This window comes from Dipodomys merriami, unplaced genomic scaffold (genome assembly GCF_024711535.1).
Source record: "Dipodomys merriami isolate MVZ:Mamm:240054 unplaced genomic scaffold, mDipMer1.0.p SCAF_4, whole genome shotgun sequence".
Lineage (NCBI taxonomy): Eukaryota > Metazoa > Chordata > Mammalia > Rodentia > Heteromyidae > Dipodomys > Dipodomys merriami.
In genome coordinates this window covers 32547452-32575205 of record NW_027205603.1, presented here as the reverse complement: position 1 = coordinate 32575205, position 27754 = coordinate 32547452, and the positions used below count along the sequence as shown (strand labels likewise).

General features: G+C 38.0%; 1 protein-coding gene across 3 annotated transcripts in view; it reads left to right on the top strand.

The window, feature by feature from the left end:
• Nsmaf (neutral sphingomyelinase activation associated factor) overlaps positions 1-27754 on the top strand; it is a 60985-nt gene that overhangs the window by 20844 nt on the left and 12387 nt on the right. For all 3 annotated transcript variants that reach the window (XM_069990770.1, XM_069990769.1, XM_069990771.1), the window contains exons 6-19: positions 2788-2838; positions 5341-5412; positions 5903-5950; positions 6056-6108; positions 15860-15989; positions 17472-17543; positions 20230-20338; positions 22374-22550; positions 23692-23771; positions 24259-24349; positions 24453-24516; positions 25870-25921; positions 26022-26142; positions 26528-26659. In XM_069990770.1, coding sequence (XP_069846871.1) covers positions 2788-2838; positions 5341-5412; positions 5903-5950; positions 6056-6108; positions 15860-15989; positions 17472-17543; positions 20230-20338; positions 22374-22550; positions 23692-23771; positions 24259-24349; positions 24453-24516; positions 25870-25921; positions 26022-26142; positions 26528-26659 — 1252 coding nt within the window. The remainder of the gene's footprint in view (positions 1-2787; positions 2839-5340; positions 5413-5902; positions 5951-6055; positions 6109-15859; positions 15990-17471; positions 17544-20229; positions 20339-22373; positions 22551-23691; positions 23772-24258; positions 24350-24452; positions 24517-25869; positions 25922-26021; positions 26143-26527; positions 26660-27754) is intronic.

The following is a 27754-nucleotide window of genomic DNA, read 5'->3' as shown; positions in this document are numbered from 1 at the left end:
GGTGAGTTGTTCAGAGAGACATGAACCAAGAAAGTATAAGAAAAGCTGCTGGAGACAAAGTTACCCAGATGTCTTTGTTTCAGAACTTGACTCAAAGCTTCTTATGTAACATTACGTAGAACAACTAGCGGAGGTCACTTGGGAGTAGGAGAGAATAGACTCAGCTTGCTGTGAATCACTGAATGCTTTGAGTCAGGAACACTTTTTTTCTGGCAACAAAGAAAAAATAGCTCTTGAGGAAACACTTTTTAATATGCATTGAAATTTGTTTTATGAAAACTGGGAATATTCAGATTAGGTAATTTTCTGGCAGAACTATTTTAAAAAATAAAATATAAAAATATTTCAGGAGCTGTCTTCAACTTCATATTGTCTAACTAGCATTGTATTCTAGAGAACACCAGTATTAATAATTCTGTTCAGTTCTGTAGTCACATGTATTTTATCACTTTGTGACCTTTTTCTCAGTTTTTGATGGAAGAGGTGCCTTGTCAGTTGGACATGTCATTTTCGTTAGAAAAGGATCCATTTTAGCAAAGTTCTAATAACTTCAGGATTTGAAATAAAGCTCCCCACATCCTTTTACCTATTTTTAATAATTTGTAGAAGAGATTTCAAATCAAAGCGGCTGAAAATCAGCCTAACATCAAGGGAGACATAGCTACTCTTTCAAGAATTACTTTAAGCTTCTCATGTTAAGTGTACTACTGGGCAACTTTTGTGTTTGTTGTTTTTTTATTATTTCTAGGTTACAAGTCAGAAACATAATGCTTTAGATGTAGTTTTACCTCCAATTTTTTTGTTACTGCTAGAATAACAAGGTGTGTGTGTGTGTGTGTGTGTGTGTGTGTGTGTGTGTGCATGCACGTGTGTGCACACATGCACACAAGTATTAGGTTTTAATCATTGATCCAGTAAATATTTTACTCATGGCCCCCCAAAAGAAGATGTTTAAAGCCTTGTCTCCATGAACTTTTCTTTCCAATAGAGAAGACAGACAGTCATATTTCTTCTCCAATGTCAGGTAATGATGAATGTTACAAAAAATGTAAATAAGACGAAAGGTATTAAAAATCTATAGGATCCAGGCACTGATGGCTCATGCCTTTAATCCTAGCTACTCAGGAGGCTGAGATCTGAGGATTGAGGTTCAGAGCCAGCCCTGGCAGGAAAGTCCATGAGACTCTTATCTCCAATAAACTACCAGAAACCTGAAAGTGGCGCTGTGGCTCAAGTGGTAGAGTGCTGGCCTTGGGCTGAAAAGCTCAGGGACAGTGCCCAGGCCCAGATTTTAAGCCCCATGACCCTCCAAAAAAAAAAATAAATAAAATAAAGAACGATAGGGAACAGTACTGTGTTGCAGTGTTACTTTACATAGAGTGGTCAGGGATCCCTTGCTGAGAAGTTATCATGTGACAAGAGACATAAGGCTGGAAGGGGTGATCCCAGCAGGCGCAAACCTGCCTTATAGGCTTAGAGAGTTAGAATTCCAGAGATAGTGGGATCTCCCTCCCTCCTCCTGCCCAATCACTGAAGTAGTTGTGGCACCTAGGTGTGAGTGCATCAGGGCTGGGAGAGTCAGGGAAAGTGCTGGAACAAGTGAACCTTAGTAAGCCTTGAGAATAAGGAACAAAACAGAAAACCATCTGGGGAGCTGGGAGAGAAGTGGAGAAAAAAGGCTTTACAGGCCTCAAGAAAAGTCTCCAAGCAGGGAAACACATTTGTCTAGGTTTCAGAGAGAAAGCTGACGCTAAGAAAGATGAAATGGAGAATTGGAAATTTCCAGAGAGTTGGACAAGATTTGTCAGGGGCTCAGTGTAAGCAGGGAGGTCCACAGACTAACAGCTTAAAGTTCTAAAGCATTAGAGGTTGGGAGGAAAGCAGGGCTCAAAAAGGAGACAAAGAGCAGGCTCCCTTGGAAGAGACCTAGAAAATGATTTAGGATCCGCTAAAGGCTCTTTCATAGGCTCTGGAAAGGACAGCCAAGGAAGTCATAAGAATTGCCTGTTGGATTTGTGACCTGGAGGTCTTATATACCTCACATGATCATCAGAGGAGTAGATTCAAAAGGATGGTGGGGTGAGAACCTATTATAGGCCCAAGAGTAGATATAGGCAGCTCTAGCAAAGAGTTTTGCCACAAAAGGGAATAGGGAAATAGCCAAAGGAGGATGTGAGACCAACAGGGTGTGGTTACCTGTGGCTTGTGTAAAATGGAAGAGGATGCGATGTGGAGTCCTAGGGACACAGTTATTGTTTGACTCACAAGTGGATGCCCACATTCTATGCCCGAGTAGAGAAGCTGGCCTTTGAGACTCCAGGCTGTCCTCCATTGTGAACGGAGGAAAGGAAGGGTAAGGGTACAGGTGTGAGGAGGTCCATTATCTGGCAGATGCTGTTTCTTGCGCTACAGAATTAATGTAAGTAGTGAGGACTAGTGGCCAGGTATGAACACACCATGCATCCAGCTTTCCTTGAGGGAAGAGACGTTTCATACATTTCCTACTAGTGACTGTTTTACCCCTTTCTTATCTAAGCAGTGCCTAGATGAGCTTCCTTCTGGTCTATGTGGTATAAATTATAGCATTCATTTACCCAATAACTGTTATTATTTTGATGCCTTGCTGGATCTTTTTAATTACAGAACTTTAAAATCCTACTAATTAATGAAGATACTTTTGTGACTATGTTACAGTGATTTAAAACATTTCATTTTATAGCTTTCTAATGTATACTTTTAACAAGGAAAGTTTTTGATATTTCACAAATATTGGTTTGTCTTTCTCAGGTATATTTCATTAAAGAACATAATATTGTTGCACCATATAAAATAGAAAGGGTAAGTACAGTGTTTCTTATAATCCCAGAAATTTATATAGTGCTTTTAAGCAGTACGATTTTGTGATTCTCTTACCATTTTTAATCAAATCTAGTAATATTGAGTACCTCAAAGCTTATCACACAGTTAAAATTATCCTATAGAGTTACAGATTTAAGGGAGTTACAGATTTTAGACCAAGATTCAATTCACTTGGACCAATGTCTGATTCTTAGCACTAGAACATGTCTGGTTCCCTAGGACTTTTCAAAGAAACATACAGGCATTCTTTCAACTCTTCTTTAAAGAAAAAAAAAAATTGTTCTGGTCCTGGTGCTTGAGCTCAGGGACTGAGTACTGTTCCTGAGCTTTTGTGTCTAGGCTAGTGCTCTTACCGTTTGAGCCACACCTTCACTTCTGGCTTTTTGGTAATTAATTGGAGATAAGTTTCAGCTGGCCTAGCTTCAAACTGGTATCCTCAGATCTCAGCCTCCTGACTCGAATTACAGGAATGAGCCACTGGTACATGGCTCTTTTAACTCTTCTTGTGCTTTAATTCTTTCCATTCCAGATTAAGATAGGATAAATAGATGACTTCTGAAGGAGAGTTTTTATAGGACTTAGGGACATGGCTAACTCTGAATTACAAAAGTCACTCTGGGAAAACACAGCTTCACAGGTTGAATTGTGGTCTTAGTTTTGTGGCCAGCAGCTTATGGAATGCAGAAACTGTATATGTAGTATCCTGGAGTTTACAGGCAAAGCAGTACTTTCATATGCTGATTACTTAGAAAGATAAAGACCATCTTAATCACACACAGGAGATGCTGTGGCAATTTTGAACGGTTCTTTACTGTGTGGGATTATCCTTTCTTTCTTTTCTTTCTTTTTTTCTTTTGTCAGTTGTGGGGCTTGAACTTTGCAAAGGCCTGGGCACTGTCCCTGAGCTCTTCAGCTCAAGACAAGCACTATACCTCTTGAGCCACTTCTGTTTTTTGGTGGTGTATCAGAGATAAGAGTCTCACAGACATTCCTTGCCTGGGCTGGCTTTGAACCATGATCCTCAGATCTCAGCCTCCTGAGTAGCTAGGATTACAGGCATGAACCACTGGGTCCCCAGCTGGATTATCCTTATCGCCTCTTCTCACCTCTCAAAACTGCTCCCTGTTGTTGTGACAGCATTTGAGTACATTGATCAAAGCCCGTAAGGCTTTTCTCCCCACTACTCATGGGTTGCTTTCCCTCTAAAATCTGTACTGAGACTACCTGCACTGCAAGTGCACCTAGGGTTTAATCTACACTTGCAAATATATGTTTTAGGGTTCTTAAGAGAAACAGAGCCAATTAGATGCATATGTATGTGTACATACACATGTATAAGAATATATGCCACATGTACACACATAGGGATGTATGTCAAGAAGTTATTATAAGGAATTGACTCATGTGCTAGTTGCCCCAGGAGAGCTAATGGTCTAAGTTCTAGTTTTAAGTTGAAGAAAGACAAATAGTCCAGTTTGAAGACAATCAGAAGTTTTTCTTTACACTTAAATCATTTATTTGGACAAATTATATGAGGCCCATATATATAGGGATGGTCATTCAGCTTTCCTTATTCTATGGATTAAATTATTAGTTTTATTCAGAAACATTCTCTCTAATACACACCTAGAAGTAATATTTCAGCTCTGTGTGACTGGTTGTCATATAAAAAATAGCCATTGCAGTACATATTAACCCATCCTCAGAGCACCTAGGTATATGAAGTGACAGAACTGAAAACAGAAACAGATATCAGTGCAGGATCACAGGAGATTTACATATTCCTCTTTGAACAAAATGGAGAACACTGATGAGGAAACAGAACTTGAACACTGTGGACCAAATGGACCTAATAAGACATATACAGCACATCTTCCAACAGCCACAGAACACATGTTTCTCTCAAGCACATGGGACATTCTCCAAGACAGAGCGTATTGTTGATCACTAAAGTCTTTACAAATTTAAGAAGATTGAGTCATATCTTTTTTGTCCACATTGAAATGAAACTAGAACTCAAAAATACACACACACACACACACACATCCATTGACACATTCTAGACAACAGTAGATCACAGACAAACCAGCAGTGAAATTTAAAAATACCTAATATAAATGGAAACAAAGCAAAACAAAAACAATGTACCACAATATATGGAATTAGAAGCAGTTTTGATGGAATTTTATATAGATAACTGCCTCCATTAAAAGAAAAGAAATCTCAAGATAAAAATCCTAACTCTACCTTTCCAGGAGTCAGAAAAAGAAGAGCAGACTTGAGTCCTCAGTAGTGAAAGGCAATGAATAAATAGGCTCACAATGAGTCTGTAGGCTCCTGAGGGCTCTCATTCCAGAGACCTTAGGCAGGAGTAGGCAGAGTTTAGCAGTGTTTAGTAGACAGTGTTGTGCAGATGATCTTAAAGCAACAGGGCTGGTATGTGGCTTTTCTTGTTGTTTTGAAATCTTCCCCTTTTGCCAGGGTAAAATGGAATATGTCTTTGAGTTGGATGTTTCTGGGAAGGTCGAAGATGTTGTGGAGACATTGTTGCAGGTAAGCCCTTGACTCAGACACTGAGGCAAAAACTGCTTTTGAAATTCCACATTCAGATTTTCTTATTGCCTACATTAATTTTTTTTTAACTCAGGGCTTGGACATTATCCCTTAGCCTTTTCACTCAAAGCTGGTGCTCTATCCCTTGAGCCACACAGCTCTACTTCTGGCTTTTCTGGGGGTAGTTAACTGGAAACAAGAGTTTCACAGGTTTTCCTGCCCAGGCTTGCTTTGAACTGCGATCCTCAAATCTTAGCCTCCTGAGTCACTAGTGCCCAATTTAACCTCCCCTTAAAATAAGTTGCAGATTTACTTAAATACGTTAAATTTGAAAACTATTAGGAGGAAGCCATAGACATATCATAATTACTGCTGATATTCCTGTTGGCACATGATGGCATGGATAGCTGATGATGTTTGTTGCTCCTTAAGAAATAACTTGCTATCACCTTCCAGGAAAACTAATCGTGTGTGTTTCTGGTACTTGTAGCTTCACAGAGCATCCTGCCTTGACAAACTAGGTGACCAAACAGCCATGGTAAATGCTTCTAACAATTGTTTTTTGGGTGTAAATAAACTTACATTGATATTTTATTATACATATTTAGATCTGCTACTTTTAAAACTGGTTCTCTTCTCACAGATAACAGCTATCTTGCAGTCTCGTTTGGCTAGGACATCATTTGATAAAAACAGGTAAGTTGGTTTTTATTTTTCAGATTTTGTTTCCTCATTAGGAAAACAGTGGACATTTTTATTGTGGGCCTCATTGAGCATGATCAGAGTGGCCTTGGGTTCAATCTCCAGCACTGCAGACAAGCAAAAAGAAATATTGACTGAAAAGAAAAGAATATGGGAAAGCAAAATTGAAATAGTCTTAGAAAATGCTGCCGCTTAAGAAGATAAGAAATCTATGGGACTTCTTCCTCTTTCCTCCTCTCAGCTATTTATCACCCAGTTGTCTCTCCAGCCTGTCTGCTTCTGTTTTTGCACAGGAATTACCCCAGTTCAGGCCACTGTCACCTTCCACTCAGAACACCATAACAACTTTTAGTCTTCCCACCTGACTCAAGACTCCTATCGTCCCTCCTGTCGTTATCCCTAGACCTAATGTCCTTTTCAAATCTGCTTTTACTAAAGAACCTGCTCTACCTCATTTGCCCGTTGAATATTCTTCAAGCTGTGCCATTGCCTTCAGTGAAGACTTTTCCATGGGCCAGTGCTCTTGAATGCCCGTGTTTTTCACTACTCTCATTGGCTATTTGTTTCCCTGAGTTCAGTGCTCTACCTTCTTGCAGTACCACATTTGTCGGTTGTAAGTTGACTTACTTTGATATTTTACTTACACATACTTACATCTACTATTTTAAAAAAATGGTTCTCTTCTTATGTGTTCCTTTATCTATGAGCTCTTGTTCGTTTTTCCTCTGCTTACAACATACACCGCCTTCTCTTTTGCATGTGGACAACTCTCATTTATTTCACCTTAGCTGTCAGTTCTTTAAGCTAGTATTTTTTTGCCTGCTCAAGTTACATTAAACTCTACATATGCCCCACAGGGACCCAGAGTGATATTATGCTAATGGTTTTTGCATTGAGTTTTTGAGTATTCAAAAGTGTACAATATATTTTCTACAAATAATGATAATTTATGTTATCATGTTCTTTCACTCTTTCTTCCTTAATATTTGGTCTATTTGAATTTTCATTTCTGTGTACTCTATGTTCACAGCAACTTTATGTCTAATTGTTCAGGGTCTCACATCTTATTTTCTATTTTAACAATGTATTCATTGTTCTTGGTCTGACTTATTTCTATATGAATTTGCATCAGCTTGTCAGTTTCCATAAAATGAAATCTTTGGATTTGCTTATGATTGCAGTGACTCTTATAGTGTTTTATCTCTTTACTTGAATCTTCTTTAAAAACCTTTCATGGTTTTCTTCTTGAAAGTGTTTTCTGTCTTGTATTACATTTTTTAAAACAGTATCTTATTTTTGATGGACTTATTAATGGTCTGTCCTAAAATTTCATATTCTAGTTGTTCTTGATACATACAAATGAATAGATTTCTACTTGTCCCATCAACCTGTGATCAGTTCCACTAGCTTTAGATTGTTTATATGTGTACAGTCTCATTTATGAGCATTTCCAAGTCTATTTGCAAGCATTTTTATTTTGCTTATGTAATCATGCTTTAGGACAAAGTAGAAAGCATTGATTGAGTAGATTAATTCATTTATGGATGATAATGTGCTAGGCTTTCACAGGAGCTTATGTTTATAAATAAGACTACTTTGTAATATTCTGTTTTATTTCCATCTTTGTGAGATTTGGGAATTAGACTCATCCTGACCCTTACCCTACATTATTACATGTTAAAGAGCTTACTACTAAAGCTGTCAAGCTAGTAAATGGTTTTTGTGTTTGTTTCACTGATACTATTAATTTTTGTTCTATTTTTCTAGAGGCAGATTTATTAGGTTCTTAAATTGCTGAGGTAGAAATAGTTTCCATCCTAGAAAGGAACAGAAATAGTAGGAAAAAAATCACCTTCTCCTGACCTATTTTGAATGTATAATTTGTTTAACTAGTTATTTATACTCATTTGTCTGGGCATCAGCATGACAGTGTTTAAAAGAAGTGGTTTGCTAGGAAAGTTAAAAATTTCCCAGTCTCTGAAATGTTAGGCTGAGGAATCTCAAGGATATTTTTTGCATTTATGAAATGAAGTATTCTAATATTGTATACTTTCTAAAAATATTCCAGTATTGTATAATTTATCAAAAAACCTGAAGACTGACTTACCAAGTTGAGCTTTCATCATTCTTAGTAATACTTTTACTGAAAAAAAAAACTATTTTCTCTGCTTTTTATATTGAAAATTTCAAATCCTCCTAAGTTGAAAAATGAATACAATGAAGTATCAGTTTGTTAACATTTTGCCAAATTTGCTTTTAGATCTTGCAGACTCAGCTCACTCATGTTAGTGCTCTGTGTGTATATACATTATATGTATGTTAGCTGTCTAACAGTTAGAATTAGCTATCTATGTTTGTGAGTACTGCGCCTGTGGAGTCAACCAATTATGGATTGAAAACACTTGAAAAAATGCTTCTCTACTGAACATGTGCAGGCTTTTTTTCCTTAATACTTCTAAACAGTACAGTATAACAACTATTTTATAGCTCTTAGTCATTTATAATACCTACTGGTATTATAAAATAATTTAGGGAAGCTTTCCAGTATACAGGAAGATGTATGTGTAAATACTACACCATTTAACAATATAGGACTTGAGCACCAGTGGATTTTGTGTGTATGTGTGTATATATGTATGTGTAATTATATCTATTATGTACATTTTATACATAACATACAATAATTAGTTATATACTATATATTATGTTTAAGTAATAGTATATACATGCTTTTTATGTTTGCATTATGTATTAAATAATACGATTTTTGAATCATTTGAAACTAAGTTGTTAGACATTGTGACATTGCCCCCATGAGTCCTTCAGCATACATCCATTAGCATGTATCCATTAAGGGATATTGTTCTTTATCTCCTGATACCATCTAATATGTAGCTACATATTTACAATTCTCCCATTTTTTATCCTCAAAATATCCTTTTAAGATACTCTGATTTGAGATGTTATAAAAAGACAGAAGGATAGAGCAGCATTCTCTTTCTGTCTTTTTGTTGTTGGTGGTGATGGTGTGGTCATGGGGCCTGAATGCTAGCTAAAGACTAGCATGCTACCACAGCACTACTTCTGGCTTTTTTTTTTTGTTTTCTGCTATGTGGTGCTGAGGAATCGAACCCAGGGCCTCATGCATTCAAGGCAAGCACTCTACCACTGAGCCACCTTCCTAGCCCTTCTCTTTATGTCTTATCCAGTGTTCCCAGTTGTTACATGCTTAGTATGGAGACACTCCCAACTTTTCTTCAGAATATTCTAGACATTTCCCTGAGACTACTGAAAAATTATCCAATTATTTTTATTTGTATATAGAACCAATATAATTTTTAAAATACTAATATTATTTAACTTTCTCAAATTTACTCATTAGCTCTAGAGGAATTTTTCAGAGTGCAAAGAGTTCTCATGTCTCTAGTCATTTAATCTGTGAACAATGACACTTTCAAAGAAAATCTGTGTGTGTGTGTGTGTGTGTTTTTGTGTGTGTGTGTGTGTGTGTGTGTGTGTGTGTGTGATGGGGCTTGAACTAAAGGCTGGGACACTGTCCCTGAATTCGTGTGTGTGTGTGTGTACACTGTCCCTGAATTCGTGTGTGTGTGTGTCATGGGGCTTGAACTAAAGGCTGGGACACTGTCCCTGAATTCGTAATTCGTGTGTGTGTGTGTGTGTGTGTGTGTGTGTGTGTGTGTGTGTGTGCTGGGACACTGTCCCTGAATTCGTAATTCGTGTGTGTGTGTGTGTGTGTGTGTGTGTGTGTGTGTGTGTGTGTGTGTGTGTGTGTGTGTGCTGGGACACTGTCCCTGAATTCGTAATTCGTGTGTGTGTGCGTGCGTGCGTGCGTGTGTGTGTGTGTGTGTGTGTGTGTGTGTTGGGGCTTGAACTAAAGGCTGGGACACTGTCCCTGAATTCTTTTTGCTCAAGGCTAGTACTTTACCACTTTGAGCCATAGCTCTACTTCTGGTTTTCTGGTAGTTAACTGGAGATAAGAGTCCCATGGACTTTCCTGCTGGGTCTGGTTTTGAACTGCGATTCTCAAATCTCAGCCTTTCTGGGTAGCTAGGATTACAGGTGTGGGCCACTAGGGCCTGCTTATCTCTGTGGCTTTTATTTTCTACTTCCTGTCTTATTGTATTGTCTTAATAATAAATGTGATGGGAACAAATACCCTTGTTGTACTCTAAAGCTTACAGAAAAGAGTTTAATGCTTTCTTGTTGAAGAGAGATACTAATACACTGTCTTGTGAGTGTCAGTGTTATTGGTTCACCCTTTGTCCTTTATCTCACAATTTTTTTATTCTTATCTGTCTTTTTCTTTTATTTTTTAAATTTTATTTTATTGTCAAGGTGATGTACAGAGAGGTTACAGTTACAAATGTAGGGTAATAAGTACATTTCTTTCCCACTTTTCCTCCCCCAGTCCTCCTCTCCCCCTAGTTGTAAAGTTCATTTCCAAAAAAGAGAGATACTAGTGTTTCCACACTTTTTAAAAAGTATTGATATCTTCTTTTTCATATTACTAAAAGCATAATTTTAATTGTATTTTAAGCTTATATCAGTTACATAGGGGGAGATTTTGTTGCTAAATATATATTTGCATTATATTCTACTTGCTCTCACCCTCTGTGCCACATTCTTCATAGATGCCTTTTATCACGTGAGGAGGTACCTTTTTATTTTCAGTTTTCTCGCCTTTTGTCAACTCTTTTTTCAGTGTTTATGGACATTATCATATTTTCCTTTATTGTGCTCATATTGTGATTTTCATTTTTTTTGATTTTCATTTATTTTTAATGTTCAGTCAACTTCGTATAAATGTAACTTGAGGTCATGATGTGCCCTTATCTTTACATATTGCTGAATTGCTTTGTTAAGTGTTTTTGCATCTATATTCATAAAGGATATTGCTCTGTCATTCTCCAGTAATGTTGGAGGTTGATCAGGTTTTGGAACAGGGCTCTGCTGATCTCATAAAATATGTTGGCAGGTATTTCTTCAGTATTCGGAAAGTGTGGGTGGGATTGGTGTTATTTGCTTCTTACATTTTAGTACAATTTTTATAGGATTTATTTAGGATCTCCAAGTGTTCTTAGAGATTTGTTATTTTTTTTTGAGACAAAGTCTTGCTATATGTAGCCCTGTGTAACCTCTAACTTAAGACCTTCCTACCTCAACTTTTTGGGTGCTAGAATTATAGGTGTGAACAACCATGTTTGGCTTACTTTATTTTTAAACCAGACATAGGGCTCTTTAGTTTGTTTCCTCTTGTACCTTTTTTGGTAAGTGTGTAGATCCAAAAAAAAGTGTCCATTTAACTTAAGCTGTCAGATTTATTGACATATATTTGTCAATGACCTTTTAATTTAACAGAATCCATAATAGTGATTACTTTTTGGGGGGTATTGATTCTTAAGTTTTCTTTGTTTTTACTTTATCAGTATTAGCTAGGGCTTACCAATTTTATTGACTGCTCAAATGACAACTTTGGAATTTCTTGTCCTTTTTTCTATTTTATTTAAGATTGATTCTGTTTTTTTTTTCTTTTACTTCCTTTAGCTTATGAAGAACAGAGTAGACTTCCACTAGCTTCTTGAGAACAAGGCCTAGCTGACTGATATGCTACCTTCTTTTGTAATAGAAGCACTTAAACTTACAGTACTTTTTCAGTACTGCTTTAGCAGCATTAGACAAATTTTGTTACATTTGCATTATCGTATAAAATAGTTTATAATTTCTGTCCATCCATATGTGATTAGAGGTAGGTTGTTTAATTTCAAACATTTAAATATCTTATTGTTGCTGATTGCTAAAGTATTACTTGGTCAGAGAGTATATTCTGTATGATTTGTCTTTTTGTATTTGTTAAAATTTGTTTTATGGCCCAGCATCGATCTGTTTCCTAAAAAAGAATGTGTCCTCTGCAGTTGCTGAATATAGTGTCCTATAAGTGTCATTTCAATCCTATTGTCTAATGATTGTTAATGCTATATACTTTATTGCTTTGTTGACTTATTCTATCAGTTAGTGAAGGATGTTCAGATTGCCAGTGATATTTAAGAATCATTTCCCTCATGTCTTCTAATTATTTACATGTATAATGGCTTCTTGATGTTATATCTTTCATCCACGTGCAGTGCCACCTTTTTTCTTTTATCTGCAATGCCTTTGGTCTTGGTGTTTTCATGTAGCCATGTCTCTTTACCTGTTTGATGCATGACAAATCTTTTCCATCCATTCCATGCCTAGCCTGTTTGTGCATATATCCTATTTCTTAAAAACACACATTATAATTAGATAGTTGAATCATGTATTATGCATTCTGATAATCTCTTCTTTTAAATTGGAATATTGGGTACATAAATCATGATTATATAATTGTATAGTTTTCAGCCCACTATCTTAGCACCTTATTTGTTCTTTGTTCCTTTGTTCTTGCTTTCTTGCCTTATTTTGGGTAAACCTTTCAGTTCGCTGTTTTATTTATTATTTACTTTTTTAGGTATATCACTTTGTGTTATTTTTATGGCTATTGTAGAGTTCAAAATATATACTTTGTACTTCAAATATTATGTTGTGCTACTTTAATCATAATAATAATACTTGAGTGTATTCTTTTTAGCCTTCCCTGCCTATTGTGGTTCATTATCTTTAATTTCTACACATATTAGAAACTCCACAATACAATAATGGTATTTCTGGTTTAAAAAGCTACAAGCTGGCCAAGCACCAGTTGCTCTGGTTTAAAAAGCTACAAGCTGGCCAAGCACCAGTGGCTCAAGCCTGTAATCCTAGCTACTCAAGAGACTAAAATCTAAGGATCATGGTTCCAAGCCAGGCTAAGCAGGAAAGACCATAAGACTCTTATCTCCAGTTAAATGGCAAAAAGCTAGAAATGGAGCTGTGGCTCAAGTTGTAGAGTGCTGTCCTTGAGCAAAAAAAAACTTCAGGGTTAGCACCCAGGTCCTGAGTTCAAACCCCAGCAGTACTGGGTTCCCCCCCATCCCCCCACCTTAGGGTTTGGTTTGTTTGTTTTTGGTTGGTCATGAGGCTTGAACTCGGCCTTGGTACTATCCTTGAGCCTTTTTTTTTTCCTCTCAAAGCTAGCACTCTACCACTTTAAGCCACACCTCTAATTCTGGTTTTCTAGTAGTTAATTCAAGGTAAGCATCTCACGAACTTTTGCCCAGGCTGGCTTTGAAACACAGTCCTCAGATCTCAGCTTCCTGAGGAGGTAAGATTATATACGTGAGCCATCAGCACCTGGCTATCTTCCTTTTTCTTTATATGATTCATCTGGTGTCATTTTTCTTATACCTAAAAACCTTCTATAGCATTCCTTATAATGTGGATTAATTCTTAATTGTTAAGAGATTCAGCTTTTTCTCTCACCAGTTTTTGCAGGACCTTTTTAGATACAGAATAGTTTTGTTTTTTTAAATCATCACTTTAAAGATTTTTACTCCATGATTTCTCATGTGGAGACACAGGAACTGGTATTATCTGTAAGTCCAATGTGATTTCTTTGTATTCATTCTGCTTTGTAGAATCAGTGTATAAGGAGAAAACACAGCTTTCCTACTCTACTTCCAATGTGTAATACTTTTGTGATGCTGTGTTGATTCTCTGACTCCAGCTGGGTATCCTGCAATTCAAGTCTGACACTGTCCACAGGTGCTAGCTCAAATTGCACAGGTTAGGAACTCAATCCCACACGACTGTCCCCAATTCAGGCACCAGCTATATGTCCAGTTTGTCAGTTATGCTCTAACTTGCTATAAATCAGAGGTTTCCACAGTCTACTCTTTAGGTTTGATCTTTTGTTAGAATAGCTCACAGAAGTTATGGAACACTTAGTAGTATATTAGTCAGATTGTGATAAAGGATGCAGGTGACCAGTCAGGTGGAGAGATCCTTAGGGGTCTGGAATGGTCCTGAACACGTCCTTCAGTTCCTATGGAGTTGGGAGTTGCCACTCCTTCTGCACATAGATGTGGTCACCAACTTGGAAGTTGTCCAAGTCTTGTAGCTTAAAGGACTCTTAAGGAGCCTTCACCACATAGTATGATCTGTTATTAACTCCTTCTCTAGCTTTTCTCCCCTTCACCAAGGATGGGGTGAGGTTGAAAGGTCCAATCCTTATAATCATGGTATGATCTTTTTGGTGTCCCAACTATATCCAGAAGTCCAATAAGAGTCTTTGTTATCAAGAAAATCCCAGGGGAGGAAGTGCTCTGTGTCATAAATTATGTCCCAAGATCAAATATTAGAACAAAACAGTCACCTAGTACCCTTGCTGCTTAGGAAATTACATGGATTTTACAAACTCAGTGCAGGAACTTGAAGTAGAGAGGAAACACATATTACTTTACCATGGCGGCACATGCTTTAGAATATCACATACCCATGAATTGATAGCTTTCATCAGTTGTCAGCTGTTTTCTCCTTGGATATATTTTGTTCTATTTCCTGTTGTTTCTTCATGTTGTACTTAATGTTACTATGTTGTTGTTGTTTTGGTCTGTTATGGGGTGGGGCTTGAACTCTAAGCCTGGGCGCTGTCCCTCAGCTCTTCAGCTCAAGGCTAGTGCTTTACCACACCACAGCACCACTTCCGGCTTTTTCTGTTTATGTAGTGCTGAGGAATCGAACCCAGGGCCTCATGCATGCAAGGCAAGCACTCTACCACTGAGCCACATTCTCAGCCCTGTTACTATGTTTTATGGTTACTCAGAGGCCAGATATTTGGTTCAGTATTTTTTCTTCTTCTCTTTCTCTGTCTTCCTCATTGCTGTCAAGACATTTTTTTTGACCTGTTTCTTAGTTTTACTGGGCTTTTCTACTCTGTCCACTCTGTTGTAAAGCTTCTTTAACTTACTTCTGATAGCCAGATTTTATTTATTTCCTTTGGTTAGTTTTTCATACTTTCTCTTTCTCTTCTGGAATCCTCTCTTTACGTATGTTGTTCATCCTTTTTGCTTTGTTCCTTTTTACATTTTTTATTGTTATTATAAATGTGATGCACAGATACATAAATCAGGTAAAAAAAATGTGTTTCCTTTTGGACAATGTCACCCCTTTCCTCACTCTCCCAGTTTTTCCCACCCACAAGTTGTATAGTTTAATTTCAACATAGTATCCATTGTGTACCATTGCTATATTTGTTTACCCTTTGTCCCTCCATTTCCATGTCCCCCTTACATTCCCAAAGACATAAATGAACAAAGAAGACAAAAATAAAACAAAAACAGCAACAAAGAAAAGTCCTCTTGTTTCCATTTCCTGTCTTTCTATGTTCTTGATTGTATTCATTATGGTGGCCATCTAGTGTTCTGACAGAGCCAACACTTGGGTTTCCTTCTCTTAAGTCTTTTTTTTTTTTGAGCATCGGTCGTATTTTCTTGTTTCTTCCTGTGTCTTGTAAGTTTTTATTGTATGCAGGACAGTTTGTTTACTTGTAAAGACTGAACTAAAAAATATATACCTCCAAAAATAACATGTCTAGCCTTTTTCTTGTTGATTCTGTCAGGTTGCTTTTGGAATAAGGCTTTGTGGTAGCCCTGGCTAACTTCAGGTCACTGCTGTCTGCACACTATGGAGGGAATAATTTAGACTTTTCAAAGAGACATAGAATCTGAGCACTTGAGCAATTCTGTACTGTTTAGCTATGTGTCTGTCACACCATCTAGACAGTGTAGCAAATTCTGACTTTTCATGTTGTTGCAAAACATCTTTTCAGATTCCAGAGTGTTTCCGAAAAGCTCCATATGGAGTGCAAAGCAGAAATGGTGACACCTCTAGTGACAAATCCTGGACATGTGTGCATCACAGACACCAACCTCTATTTTCAGCCTCTCAATGGGTACCCGGTACGTAGACCACAGGGCCAGGGTTGGAGTAACCTCATCTACAGGTGCAGTTTTCCAGATGTTTGCCATCAAAATCACTGTACCTTTGAATTTTGGTGGTGATCAAAATCATTTACTGATTCCCAGCCTTTATGTCTGCATAGTCTCCCTGTGTAGACCCTGTGACCAGTCACCTAAATTTAAGCTTCTCTAATCTACTTTTGTTATTCTGACACCCTCACTGTTGGTGCCAAGAGTCACTAGGAACTTAACATTTTTCTGCTAGGAAGCACTGCTGGAAAAGAAATGTATGTTTCCTGCATATTTGTGTACATACATTTATGTTGGTACTTCTTGCCTCTCCTAAGTGTAGATTAGTAGTAGATCCGAATCTTCTCTGAGGCAGCACTGTTACCTGCCATTCTCCACTCTACCAGAGATGAGGTAGAGATGCTACATTCCAATTTGGCAGGGTTCCTTCTCTTTCACAAAGACTTTAGACTTAGGACTAGGCCACAAAGCAAAGATTTCTACACCACCACTTGTTACTTACCTATACCTAGTCTCTTTTTGAAGTGGATCCTTGAAAGGGGAGCAATCCTGACACTCTTGCAGTACGTTTTGCGCCATTTGTCCATGCTGCTTATTGAATCAGGAGTATTTTCCCCTATTATTCATGGCTCTAAAACAGAAGAGATGCTAGAAGGATTTTGTCCACTAGGTGGTGGTGCACACTTGCCAAGTTCTCCCGTGTGCTTGCCTAGAGTGACATTCTCTTGGTGGAATACCTTTGGCTTGGCTACTGCTATTATTGTTGCTTGGGTAAAACATTTATAGAAAAATGTATAAGTACATGCTATAGATTCAGGATCCATTGTATGAGCACTCATCCCTTCCCAGGGCTCTGGGCCAGGATCAATGATCTGACTTGGAGTCTTCAAGGTAGTTTCCACAATTGTATAACATGGCCTCTGTACTTCTACTTCCTCTCACCTGGGCGCAGGGATATGGAAGTTTTGCCTTTGGGCTGATCACCTGTATTTTCTACTGTTTCAAAAGTTCTATGGACTGAGGAAACTTTTCTTCTTCCTTAAGACACAGTTTAGAGACTCTGTCTTTTATAGACTGAAATTGTTAAGGAGGTAAAAGATTCTATCAAGAATAAATGTATACTAAGCAAACCATTGATCTGTAAAATGTAGCTGAACTCCTGCATATTTAGTTGTTATTCTTGCCCTTCAGAATTCTGCATCATCTAGCAGTCTCACAGTAACCTGAGAGGTAGATGACTGCATTGTCCTTTGGGAGGTACTGTGTGGGAAGTAGGAGACACAGTCAGGGTTACAGAACTACTGAAAAATGGCAGAGCAGAATGCAAAACCAGATGCATGATCTGTGTTGAGAGTTCCCTTTCTAGTTCTTTAGACAATACTCTGGGAAGATTTAATTACCCCCCCCCATAACATTAAGCGATATTTGACATTGTCTTTCTACTTTTTAAAGAAACCTGTCGTCCAGATAACACTCCAAGATGTCCGCCGTATTTACAAGAGGAGGCACGGCCTCATGCCTTTGGTGAGTTCAAGTGCATTTCCAGGCTAAGTGGATGGTTGCCATACTTTCAGTTTGGTTGGTGGCTTATGGACTTTCAGACCCTTTATTGAGAGAGATCTAAAAATGTGCAAGTATATTATAGGCATGTGAACACCATTATAGGCAAGTGCTTTTTTTTCTCTTGCATATACTAGAAATCAATAGAGGAAAAGAGGTTCCAATGCTAAAACATTTTTAGTTCCACAAACATGAGGGCTCAGAGCATCTTTGAGTTTCTCATTATGAAATGTTGTACCCTTGTTTCCCAACGGGATACCCCAACACTCAATTTGGCTAGGAGTCTTTATTGCTATGTGGTGACTGCCTCCAGCTCCCAGAGCTTCAGAGTGTAGCAGCCAAGCCCTCTTACAGCAGGATTTTAAAGGGATAAGCCACACGCAGGTGACATTTTTGCAATAAGCAAGCTGGGGATACAGAAGCAAGAATTACAGTTAGCAGGAACTTGGCTCTGGGAGTACAGAAGCCAGAATTTGGTGGTTATACCTGGGTTCCCCCTCACCCTTTTCTCAGATTCTGCAAAAGGTCAGATGTTCTTCATTTCCGCTTAGTCAGGTCACTGGGTCTTCTGCATCATCCCTGGCCTGGAGAGTCCCCTAAGGCAGATGCTGATTGTTTTACTACTATTTACTGAATTCCACTAACCTGGTGTTTAACTCTCCCTAATTTACTTCAAGCCTTTATCTTTGGAATTTTCCTTTAGTGACTAACCTGTAGTTTCTTTCTACAAAGAGGTTCTGCCTTTAATGTTTTGCCCTGTTCTGTTTTATTTTTATTTTTTTTTATTTTGGCCAGTCAAGGGGCCTGAACTCTGGGCCTGGGCACTGTCCCTCACCTCTTCAGCTCAAGGCTAGTGCTCTACCACTCAAGCCATAGTACCACTTCTGGCTTTTTCTGCTTATGTGGCACTGAAGAATGGAACCCAGGGCCTCATGCATGCAAGGCAAACACTCTACCACTGAGCCACCTTCCCAGCTCCTGCCCTATTCTTTTTTGGGGGGAGGGGGGTCCGGTTGTGGGGCCTGAACTCTGGGCCTGGGCACTGTCCCTCAGCTCTTCAGCTCAAGGCTAGCACTCTACCACTTGAGCCACAGCGCCACTTCCAGCTTTTTTCTTTTTGCTTATGTGGTGCTGAGGAATCAAACCCAGGGCCTCAGGCATGCAAGGCAAGCACTCTACCACTGAGCCACCTTCCCAGCCCCCTTCTTGCCCTATTCTTAATGAATAATTTTGTTCTCTTTCTGATTTCACACTTTACATTCTTTTGTGGGGGTTATCACACTAAATTTTTATGCTTTCTGGGCTTAGGCTAGAATAATGTTTATAGAACATTCTAGTGCTATTCACCATCTGTTCAATGTAGCTAGTTCTCAAAGTGAACAATGGAAGATTTTAAAGAAATTGACTTGGGTTTTTAGTAGGACTATAGTAAAAATTAACTTATGTAACAGTCTTTGGGCTTAGAAACAGGGAGAATCACTACATAAATCGTATGTTTTTCCCCCATTGTCCACCTTAAACTTCTGTGGATGCTTAAATTTATATGGACATCAGTATAAATTCATTTTCTTCTTTTTGAAGGTTTATTAATAACTTGAAGACATTGTAAAAGCATTGTAGAATTTTAACTATCTCTGAATTTCTGAATTGAGAAATTTAACTGTCTAGCTGCCTATTTATGCAAAAGGAAGCTTCTCCATTTCTAGCTCTAACAGGGAACTGGGGAGATGGATACTATCAGAAATCTCCTCTGGGTATATAGGAGCAATCAGAAAACAGAAATTGGTTTGGGGGTGTGGCTTATTTGGTAGAGTACTAGCCAATGAGTGAAAGCAAAAGGAAAGAAAAAGATGAAAGTAACATTGCTTAAGTGCCTTCTATACAATGTATATAACATCAATGTATATAACATCTCCCTCTTTGCCCTTACAATCCCTGTGGAATGAATGATTTCTAGTGTTGCAGATGAAGAAACAGACTTCAAGAGTTAATTTCTTAAAGTCTGTTGGCTAGCAAATAGCAATAGTCTGAATTTGAACCCAGGATAACTTTGGGCTATCATCCTTGTCTGTTTCTGTTCTGAATAAGCCTTTGCAATATAATATTCACAAAGCCTATCTCTCCTTCCTTCCCTTCCTTTCTTTTCTTTTCTTTTCTTTTTTCTTTGAGTCATACAGAAGTTGGCAGTCCTAAGGTTTGAACTCCACACCTTAAATTTGTTAGGCAGGTGCTCTACCACTTGAGCCACATCCCTAGCCCTTTGGCTCTAGCTGTTTATTGAATAGTCTTGCAGTTATGCCGGGGCCAGCTGGAATAACAGCTGTATGCCATCACACCCATGGTTGACATGGAATCTCATTAATGCTTTGCCTCTGGCCTCAAACCATAGTCCTCCTGATTTCTGTGTCTCAGGTAGCTCAGACTATGGGCATGAGCCATTGTGCTCAACCTACCAAAGAACATTTTACAGTATATGTAAATGTATAATATAAATTTAGAGAGATAAGTGATATCTGAGTCAAAGTATAGATGTGAAATATTAATATAAGATCTACAAAATAAGAATATAAATGTTTAAAAGGCTTTTGTAGTTTTTAATTTATGATAGGATTTCAAGGTGAATATGATGTTATTCTTTCTGAATTTATAGGGCTTGGAGGTATTTTGCACTGAAGACGATCTGTGTTCTGACATCTACCTAAAGTTCTATGAACCTCAAGACAGAGATGACCTCTATTATTTTATCGCCACATACCTAGGTTTGCTGCTCACCCTTCATTATGTCTTCTTATGTAATGGTAGTTCATTCCTAAAAGCTAACAGCAGACAAGAGAAGAAAAGTGCCCTGTCTAGAGTTCTTTCTGTGATTCTGCTTCTTTCCTCCATCAGTAATGGTCATTGCTGAAATTTTATCTTAAAAAACAAGGGAAATGGGGCTGGGTAGGTGGCTAAGTGGTGGGTTCGATTCCTCAGCACCATATAAGAAGAAAAAGCTGGAAGTGGCACTGTGGCTCAAGTGGTAGAGTGCTAGCCTTGAGCTGAAGAACTGAGGGACAGCACCCAGGCCTAGAGTTCAGGCCCCATGACCAACAAAAAAAGGGGGGGAAGGGGGAATATTAAATTCATGTAGGTAATAGTTCATTTTAGTTATGTGTTTTTAAAACTCTAGATAATTTTTATCTGTTTTAACTCTTTCAATGACCTCCAAATTGAATGAATTATGAAGAATCTACCCGGATGTTTTTATATTCATTCATGTCTTCTATTGGTCTAATGGAAATTAAAGATTGTGTGTCTGAATGTGAGACAATACAGTCACTGATTGTGGTGAACCATGCACAAGCAACACTTGAGCTGTGTATACTTCAGGCTAGCAGGATAATTTCATTAATGACTGTTCAGTGTTTCAAGGAAAACATGGAATTTTCCACCTTTATATTGTTGTTATTGAACTTGAATTTTTTAATCTAACTGTATGACTAAATTAAACCAAGTTTACAAGGTTGTCAGATCAGTATAAATGAATTTTTTAAATGAATGTTGGGATTTGATTACTATCTGAATTTTGTTTAACTTTTAGTGTGCAATGAAATCTTTATGAGCCATATGGTAAAGTACATCTTTCCCTAGATATGAAATTTTCCTACAAGAAGGAATAGTTTATTTTTCCAAGAAGTAATCTATCTTATTATACAGGTTTGTAGTTAATGTTTTTTTCCACTCCTGAGCCGTTTTAAGTTTATTTAATTTGTAAATATAGTTTTCCTACAACTTTGCTTTTATCTCTAGTTCCTGATTTTTATTTTATCTTATTTTCCTGATTATAACAAAATTATAGCAAAAAAAATTCAACTTTATGGTAAGTCCTAAAATCTCAAGTCAGAACTGTGTCATGACCTAAAACATATTTTCTCAAGCTGTCAGCTCCCTTTGAAATGATGCTAAGGTTGTTCCTTGGTTTGCAGAGGGGTTTCCAGAGTGGAAATGAGGGGTAACAGAAATACTTTAATTTTCCTGTTGGCTGATTAGTAACTTGCTAAATCTAAATAAGAATAAATATTGAGGGGCTGGGAATGTAGCTTGGTGGTACAGTGCTTTCCTTGTATGCATGAAGCCCTGGGTTTGATTCCTTCATACCACATAAACAGAAAAAAAGCCAGAAGTGGAGCTGTAACTCAAGTGGTAGAGTGCTAGCCTTGAGCAAAAGAAGCTCAGGGACAGTGCCCAACCCCTGAGTTCAAGCCTTAAGATTGGCAAAAAAAAAATAAAAATAAAAATAAATATTGAATCAACATGTGAGTTAAGTTGCTTGATGAAAATTTGAAAGCAGAATTTTCTGAACAAAATACAAAATGTACTTGTTTTTAGGGTAGTTGATTCCTTTATACTCTAAGCAACTACTTCGGGAAAACTAATCAACAGCCTATATTTCTTTATTTTAAAATGTATGTTCCAGCTGGGTGTTGGTGGCTTATACCTACAGAATCCTAGCTTCTCAGGAGGCTGAGATCTGAGGGTCATGGTTTGAAGCCAGCTCCAGGCAGGAAAGTCTATAAGACTTTTATCTCTAATTAACTGAAGGAAAAAAAGCTGGAAGAATGATGTGGCTCATGTAGTAGAGCTTCACAGCCTTCAGTAAAAAAAAGCCAAGGGACAGCAACCAGGCTCTGTGTTCAAGATCCAGTAACAAAAAAATATGTTCAAGAAGTTTGTGACTAGATTTTTAAGCAGCTAGTGCTTACATGTGAAGTAAAAGTGATTGCAGTGACACATCCTGGGTCTGTTTCCCATTAGAGCACCATGTTGCAGAGCACACTGCTGAGAGCTATATGCTACAGTGGCAGCGAGGACATCTGTCCAACTATCAGTACCTCTTGCACCTCAACAACCTGGCCGACCGCAGCTGTAATGACTTATCTCAGTACCCTGTGTTTCCGTGGATAATTAATGACTATCACAGCACAGAACTGGGTAAGTGCTGCATGTGTGGATGCTGACAAAACTAAATCTGACATTGTCATCTTTCTTAATAGTTTTTAAGGAGAGATGACGTTCTGTTTTAGCATTATGATGTGGTAAGTGAAGAAGTTAGAGCTCATTCATCTTTATTTTTAAAGATGATCAGTTTCCATGCGCACACACACACACACATACGCACACACACATATATTTTCTTTGCCATCTCTTGAAGGATATATATATAAGAAAAAAAGGATAATTTTAATCTGGTGTTATTATTATTTGTAAGTACCAAGTTTTGAAATATTTAATTTTCTTATTGAAAATTATGACTGTTGATCAAATTATTTTCAAATATTAAAAAAACTTATGATTACTCCCCTCAAATTATTCATTATAAAAGATCAGAAAGGAAGAAATAAAAAATCATCCATAATTACATTAATGAAAGCCATTTTAGTTTTGTGGTACATAGACTTCTGTCTTGTTCCCTCAAATTATTTTAATAAAAATGTGATATTTTAAATTTTACTTCATAATTTTTAAAAATAAAATTAGCTGCTTTTGACAGTTTGAGTTGAACCTTTGTAACTGAAAGAATAGATTGTTTTAGGAATTTAAGAAGAGTAAAATAATGAGCTTTTTAATTAGTTTAATTTTTATGTTTCATTTGAAAAGAAATTTTTTTTTGTCAGTCATGGGGCTTGAATTCAGGGCCTGAGCACTGTCCCTGAGCCATTTTGCTCAAAACTAGCCCTCTACCCCTTGAGCCACAGCTCTATTTCTGGATTTTTGGTAGTTAATTGGAGATAAGAGTCTCACGGACTTTCCTGCCTGGGCTGGATTCCAACTTTGATTCTCAGATCTAAGCCTCCTAAGTATCTAGGATTACAGATGTGAGCCAACCAGCCCCTGGCAATTTTCTGTTTTTAATCAGAAAATAATTGTTTGAAGAAATTCACATTCAAAGCCAGATTAAAGGTACTACTTTTCTGTACAGTGCTTTTCTGTGCTGCTGTATAACAAATATAAATGCTATTCTTCATGGATTCATGTCTATCTTAAAATTACTTTGTAGAAATAAGTGTGTTAATTTGGATCAGTTAAGGAGTGGTATAAGCTGAAGTACTTATTTATTTATTTATATTTACAGACTTGTCAAATCCAGCAACCTTCCGGGATCTTAGTAAGCCAGTGGGAGCCCTGAATAAGGAAAGACTAGAGAGACTGCTGGTATGTGGACTGGATGCAGGATTCTTGGTTTTTAAGTCACACAATGAGCCCTGGACTCTGCTTTCTCCCAGCCTCAGAGGAGAGGCTGTAGGAATATCTCACCGGTCCTGCAGAATGAGTTGTTATTCCTCTTCTCACCACCAATATCACTGCTTATTACTATTTGCATTTTTTTGGTCTAGTATTCATTCTGGAGCTAGGTTGGAGACTCCTTTAAGGGTTTCTGAATTATTTTCATGAAAGTATTCTCTATACATTGAGAGATGAACAAAATCCATTCTGTTTTTATCTAAACTAATGCTGTTAACACAAAGTTAAGTAATCTGAAGGACCTGTGGCAGGAATGGTCACTAGTGCTCTTCCCTTGTTGTCCTCACTTCTTCCTGCCCAGGAGGGAGTGAGGGAGGACAATGTGTCTGTGCCAGGTCTCTTAAGTCAGCCACGACTTTCTGGCCAGCACTTAGCACTATTTCTTCCTATGTTATAGACACGCTACCAGGAGATGCCTGAGCCAAAGTTCATGTATGGAAGTCATTACTCTTCCCCAGGCTACGTGCTCTTTTATCTCGTCAGGATTGGTAAGGCTGCTCAGGGTCCCCCAATGCAGTCTGTTTTACTTGGCTCCTCAGACTAGATTCTAGATGGTGGCATGATGTAACGTCTTATTATGTCTCCCTTTAGCTCCAGAGTATATGCTGTGCCTACAGAATGGAAGATTTGATAATGCAGATAGAATGTTCAACAGGTTTGATATAAATGTCTTATTTACCTTTTCTGATTACATATGCATAAGACATTTATTTTGATTCGTTACATATAAACAAAAATGTCAAGAAATGTTTAAAAATTACTAAGAGCTATTCTCTTTCATGATGTGGGTGTGGATGTAGGTGTGCATGTGTGTGAATAAATGGTAGAATTTATTTTTAAATAGAGATTTTTTTCCCCTGCCTCTGTAAGTTTAATAGTAGGTCTCGAAGTTTTCCCCATATAGATATATTTCAAAACCGTGATTTTTTTCAAAAGTTATTTTTTAAAATTAGTGTATCATGTTCTAACATAGAACATAATGTATTTAACTTTTTTCTTTGTTGAGAATTAAAATTGTTTTTAAATTTTTAAGATTCTTTTTTGGTAGGGGTGGTTGGTAGGTAGTGGGGATATTTGAATTCAGGGCCTCATACTTGCAAGGTTGATATTTACTGCTGAACCACGCCCTCAGGCCTTTTTCCACTGGTTACTTTTGAAATAGGGTCTTGGTTTTTGTCTGGGCACATGTGTAGACTGCCTGATGTGTAGACTGCCTGATAGATTTCAGTCTACCTGTTTGGGATGATCAGCATGTGCAGTCATACCCAGCTTCTTTCCATTAAGATGGAGCCACATGAACTTTCCTACTCAAGCTGGCCTGGAACTGCTATCCTTTCCATCTCAGCCTTCTCCATAGCTTTGGATGGATAACAGATACATGCCACTGTGTCCAGCTATCGGATGAGAAGGTGATCTTCTCATGAGCTAGTGGCATCTAGCTTTAACATTTTATTATTCTTAATAATTCTGCTACAAACTGAAAATAACTTTAGAGTAACATACACATATACACAACCCATACAAATTTTTCCAAACATTCAAAATGCAAAGAAGGAAATCAAGTTCATTTTGTATCCTACCACACCTGCATGATAATGTGTTTATTCTAGTGGTTTATGTCTCCCTGATCTTTTTTGGAACTCTTTACGTATCTGTGACCTCTTAAATCAGTTGTTAAATTTGTTGTGCTGATTTATTAGTGCTTGGGCACTTTGTATGAGGCAGTGTGTGTGTGTGTGTGTGTGTGTGTGTGTGTGTGTGGTAGGTGGGTGTGGCAGTTAGTGGGATGGACTGGGACTCCACGCTCAGCCCTGTGTGACCCTAGAGAAGTCACACCAACTCCCCGGGCCCATTTTCTCTTCTGTCCAAGGGAGGGGGTATTCCCATGGTGCTGAGAGTGATGATGCATGAACCAGTAGATGTTGCAGGCGTAGATGCCAAGGAAGCCCTGTTGCTACTGGTACCATAACTTAGATTTCACATCGTGGGAATTTGTTTCTCACACTAGTATCGCAGAAACCTGGAAAAACTGTTTGGATGGTGCCACAGATTTCAAAGAGGTAAGGATTCATAGAACTTAATGATTTCCAGAGCCTGTGGTTTTGAATTGTTTTTAAAAATGCTTCTTGCCATTCTTTATTTTCCCTATTAAACTTGCAGTTGATTCCAGAATTCTATGGCGATGATGTCAGCTTTTTAGTCAACAGTCTAAAATTGGATTTGGGAAAGAGGCAAGGAGGGCAGATGGTGGATGATGTTGAACTTCCCCCATGGGCCTCAGGTGGGTGTCACCTGAGGCTCTGTATCCTGTGTGTGTTTGCATGTTCATTACCTTTAATTACTATGTGGCTTAATGTTTTAAAACTATTATTCTCTATCTAAATGAAACAATTTTAGTCTGCCCCAACTAAGAAGTACTCTGCACCTATGAGTTAATAATATCAGTGTATATTTGAGAGGCCTAAATGTTATGAAATTGATTCTTGTCAATTCTCCTCTCCCTTCCCCCCCAAAAAATTTTGTTTCATCTAATGGAGAAAAAACTGCATTAGAAATATGTACTTCTTGCCTCTCCTAGAAGCTTCACCTATGTATGGATACTCAAAAGAAATGAGAGGAAATAAAATGGAGACTATGTGATGTTCTGATTGAGTCCAATCTGGTAGGTCCCAAGGACTTTCTCCAGAAGAGCAAGGATGCACTAGAAAGCAATTATGTGTCTGAGCACCTTCACGAGTGGATTGATCTGGTATTTGGCTACAAGCAAAAAGGGAGTGATGCTGTTGGTGCCCATAATGGTATGTAATGTTCATTAACATCTCTGTTTGATGAGAACAAAAAATAAACAAGGTTTGGTGGTGCATGTTTGTAATCCTAGTAACTCAAGAGACTGAGACAGGAGGATTGTGAGTTGAAGCCAGCCTGGACTACATAAAGATTTTGTCTCAGAGAAAACAAACAAGGACAGAACAATCAAATTTATTTCGGCAGCAGGATGGTCTTACCTTAGGAAACATGAGTCCATGGTTCTGTCGATTCTGAGAAGGAAAGAAGGGCTTTGCCTTAACACCTACCTCACCATGACCCCCAAAGATAGTCTCTAAAGTCTTCTGCTTTAGTCTATGGAGTCATCTGTTAGTATTAAGGAAGGAGGCGGGGGTGGGGGGGAAACCTAGTTCCAGGACCTAATCTGGACACCAGAATCTTTGGGAGTTCAAATTCTATGTAATGTTCTGTCTGCATGTAACCTACACGTACCTTCCCATGTATTTTACTTCTTCCCTAGATTACTTAATAATTACAGTGTAAGTACTATGCAAATTGTGGTCATACTGTATTATTAAAAGATCTATATGGATCTATATAGATGTGGCTTTTGTTTGAATATTTCTCATGTGCAGTTGGGTAAATCCACAGATTAGAACCCATGGGTACATCCATGTATCCATGATGTGTTCTCATCCCATTGAAGGCTTTCAATTAAAATGCAATCAAGGGGCTGGGAAGGTGGCTCAGTGGTAGAGTGCTTGCCTTGCATGCATGAGGCCCTGGGTTCGATTCCTCAGCACCACATAAGCTCAAGTGGTAGAGCACTAGCCTTGAGCTGAAGAACTCAGGGACAGCTCCCAGGCCCAGAGTTCAGGCCCCACAACTGACAAAAATAAATAAATAAAATGCAATCAAATTGAGGACAGTGACCTCAATTCCTTTGAAGGGCTCCAAAGTTTCTTTTTAATTAAACGGCAAGAAATAGCAATTTCCCTCCTTTTAAGTTTCACTCTGCCTCCAGGTTTCTCTGGAAATCCAACCTGGAGGCTGTAATGGCCTTACAGTCACTAAAGCTGTGAGAAGAGGTTTGGTGTCACAAGGTCAAAGTACATCTCCTTGAACAC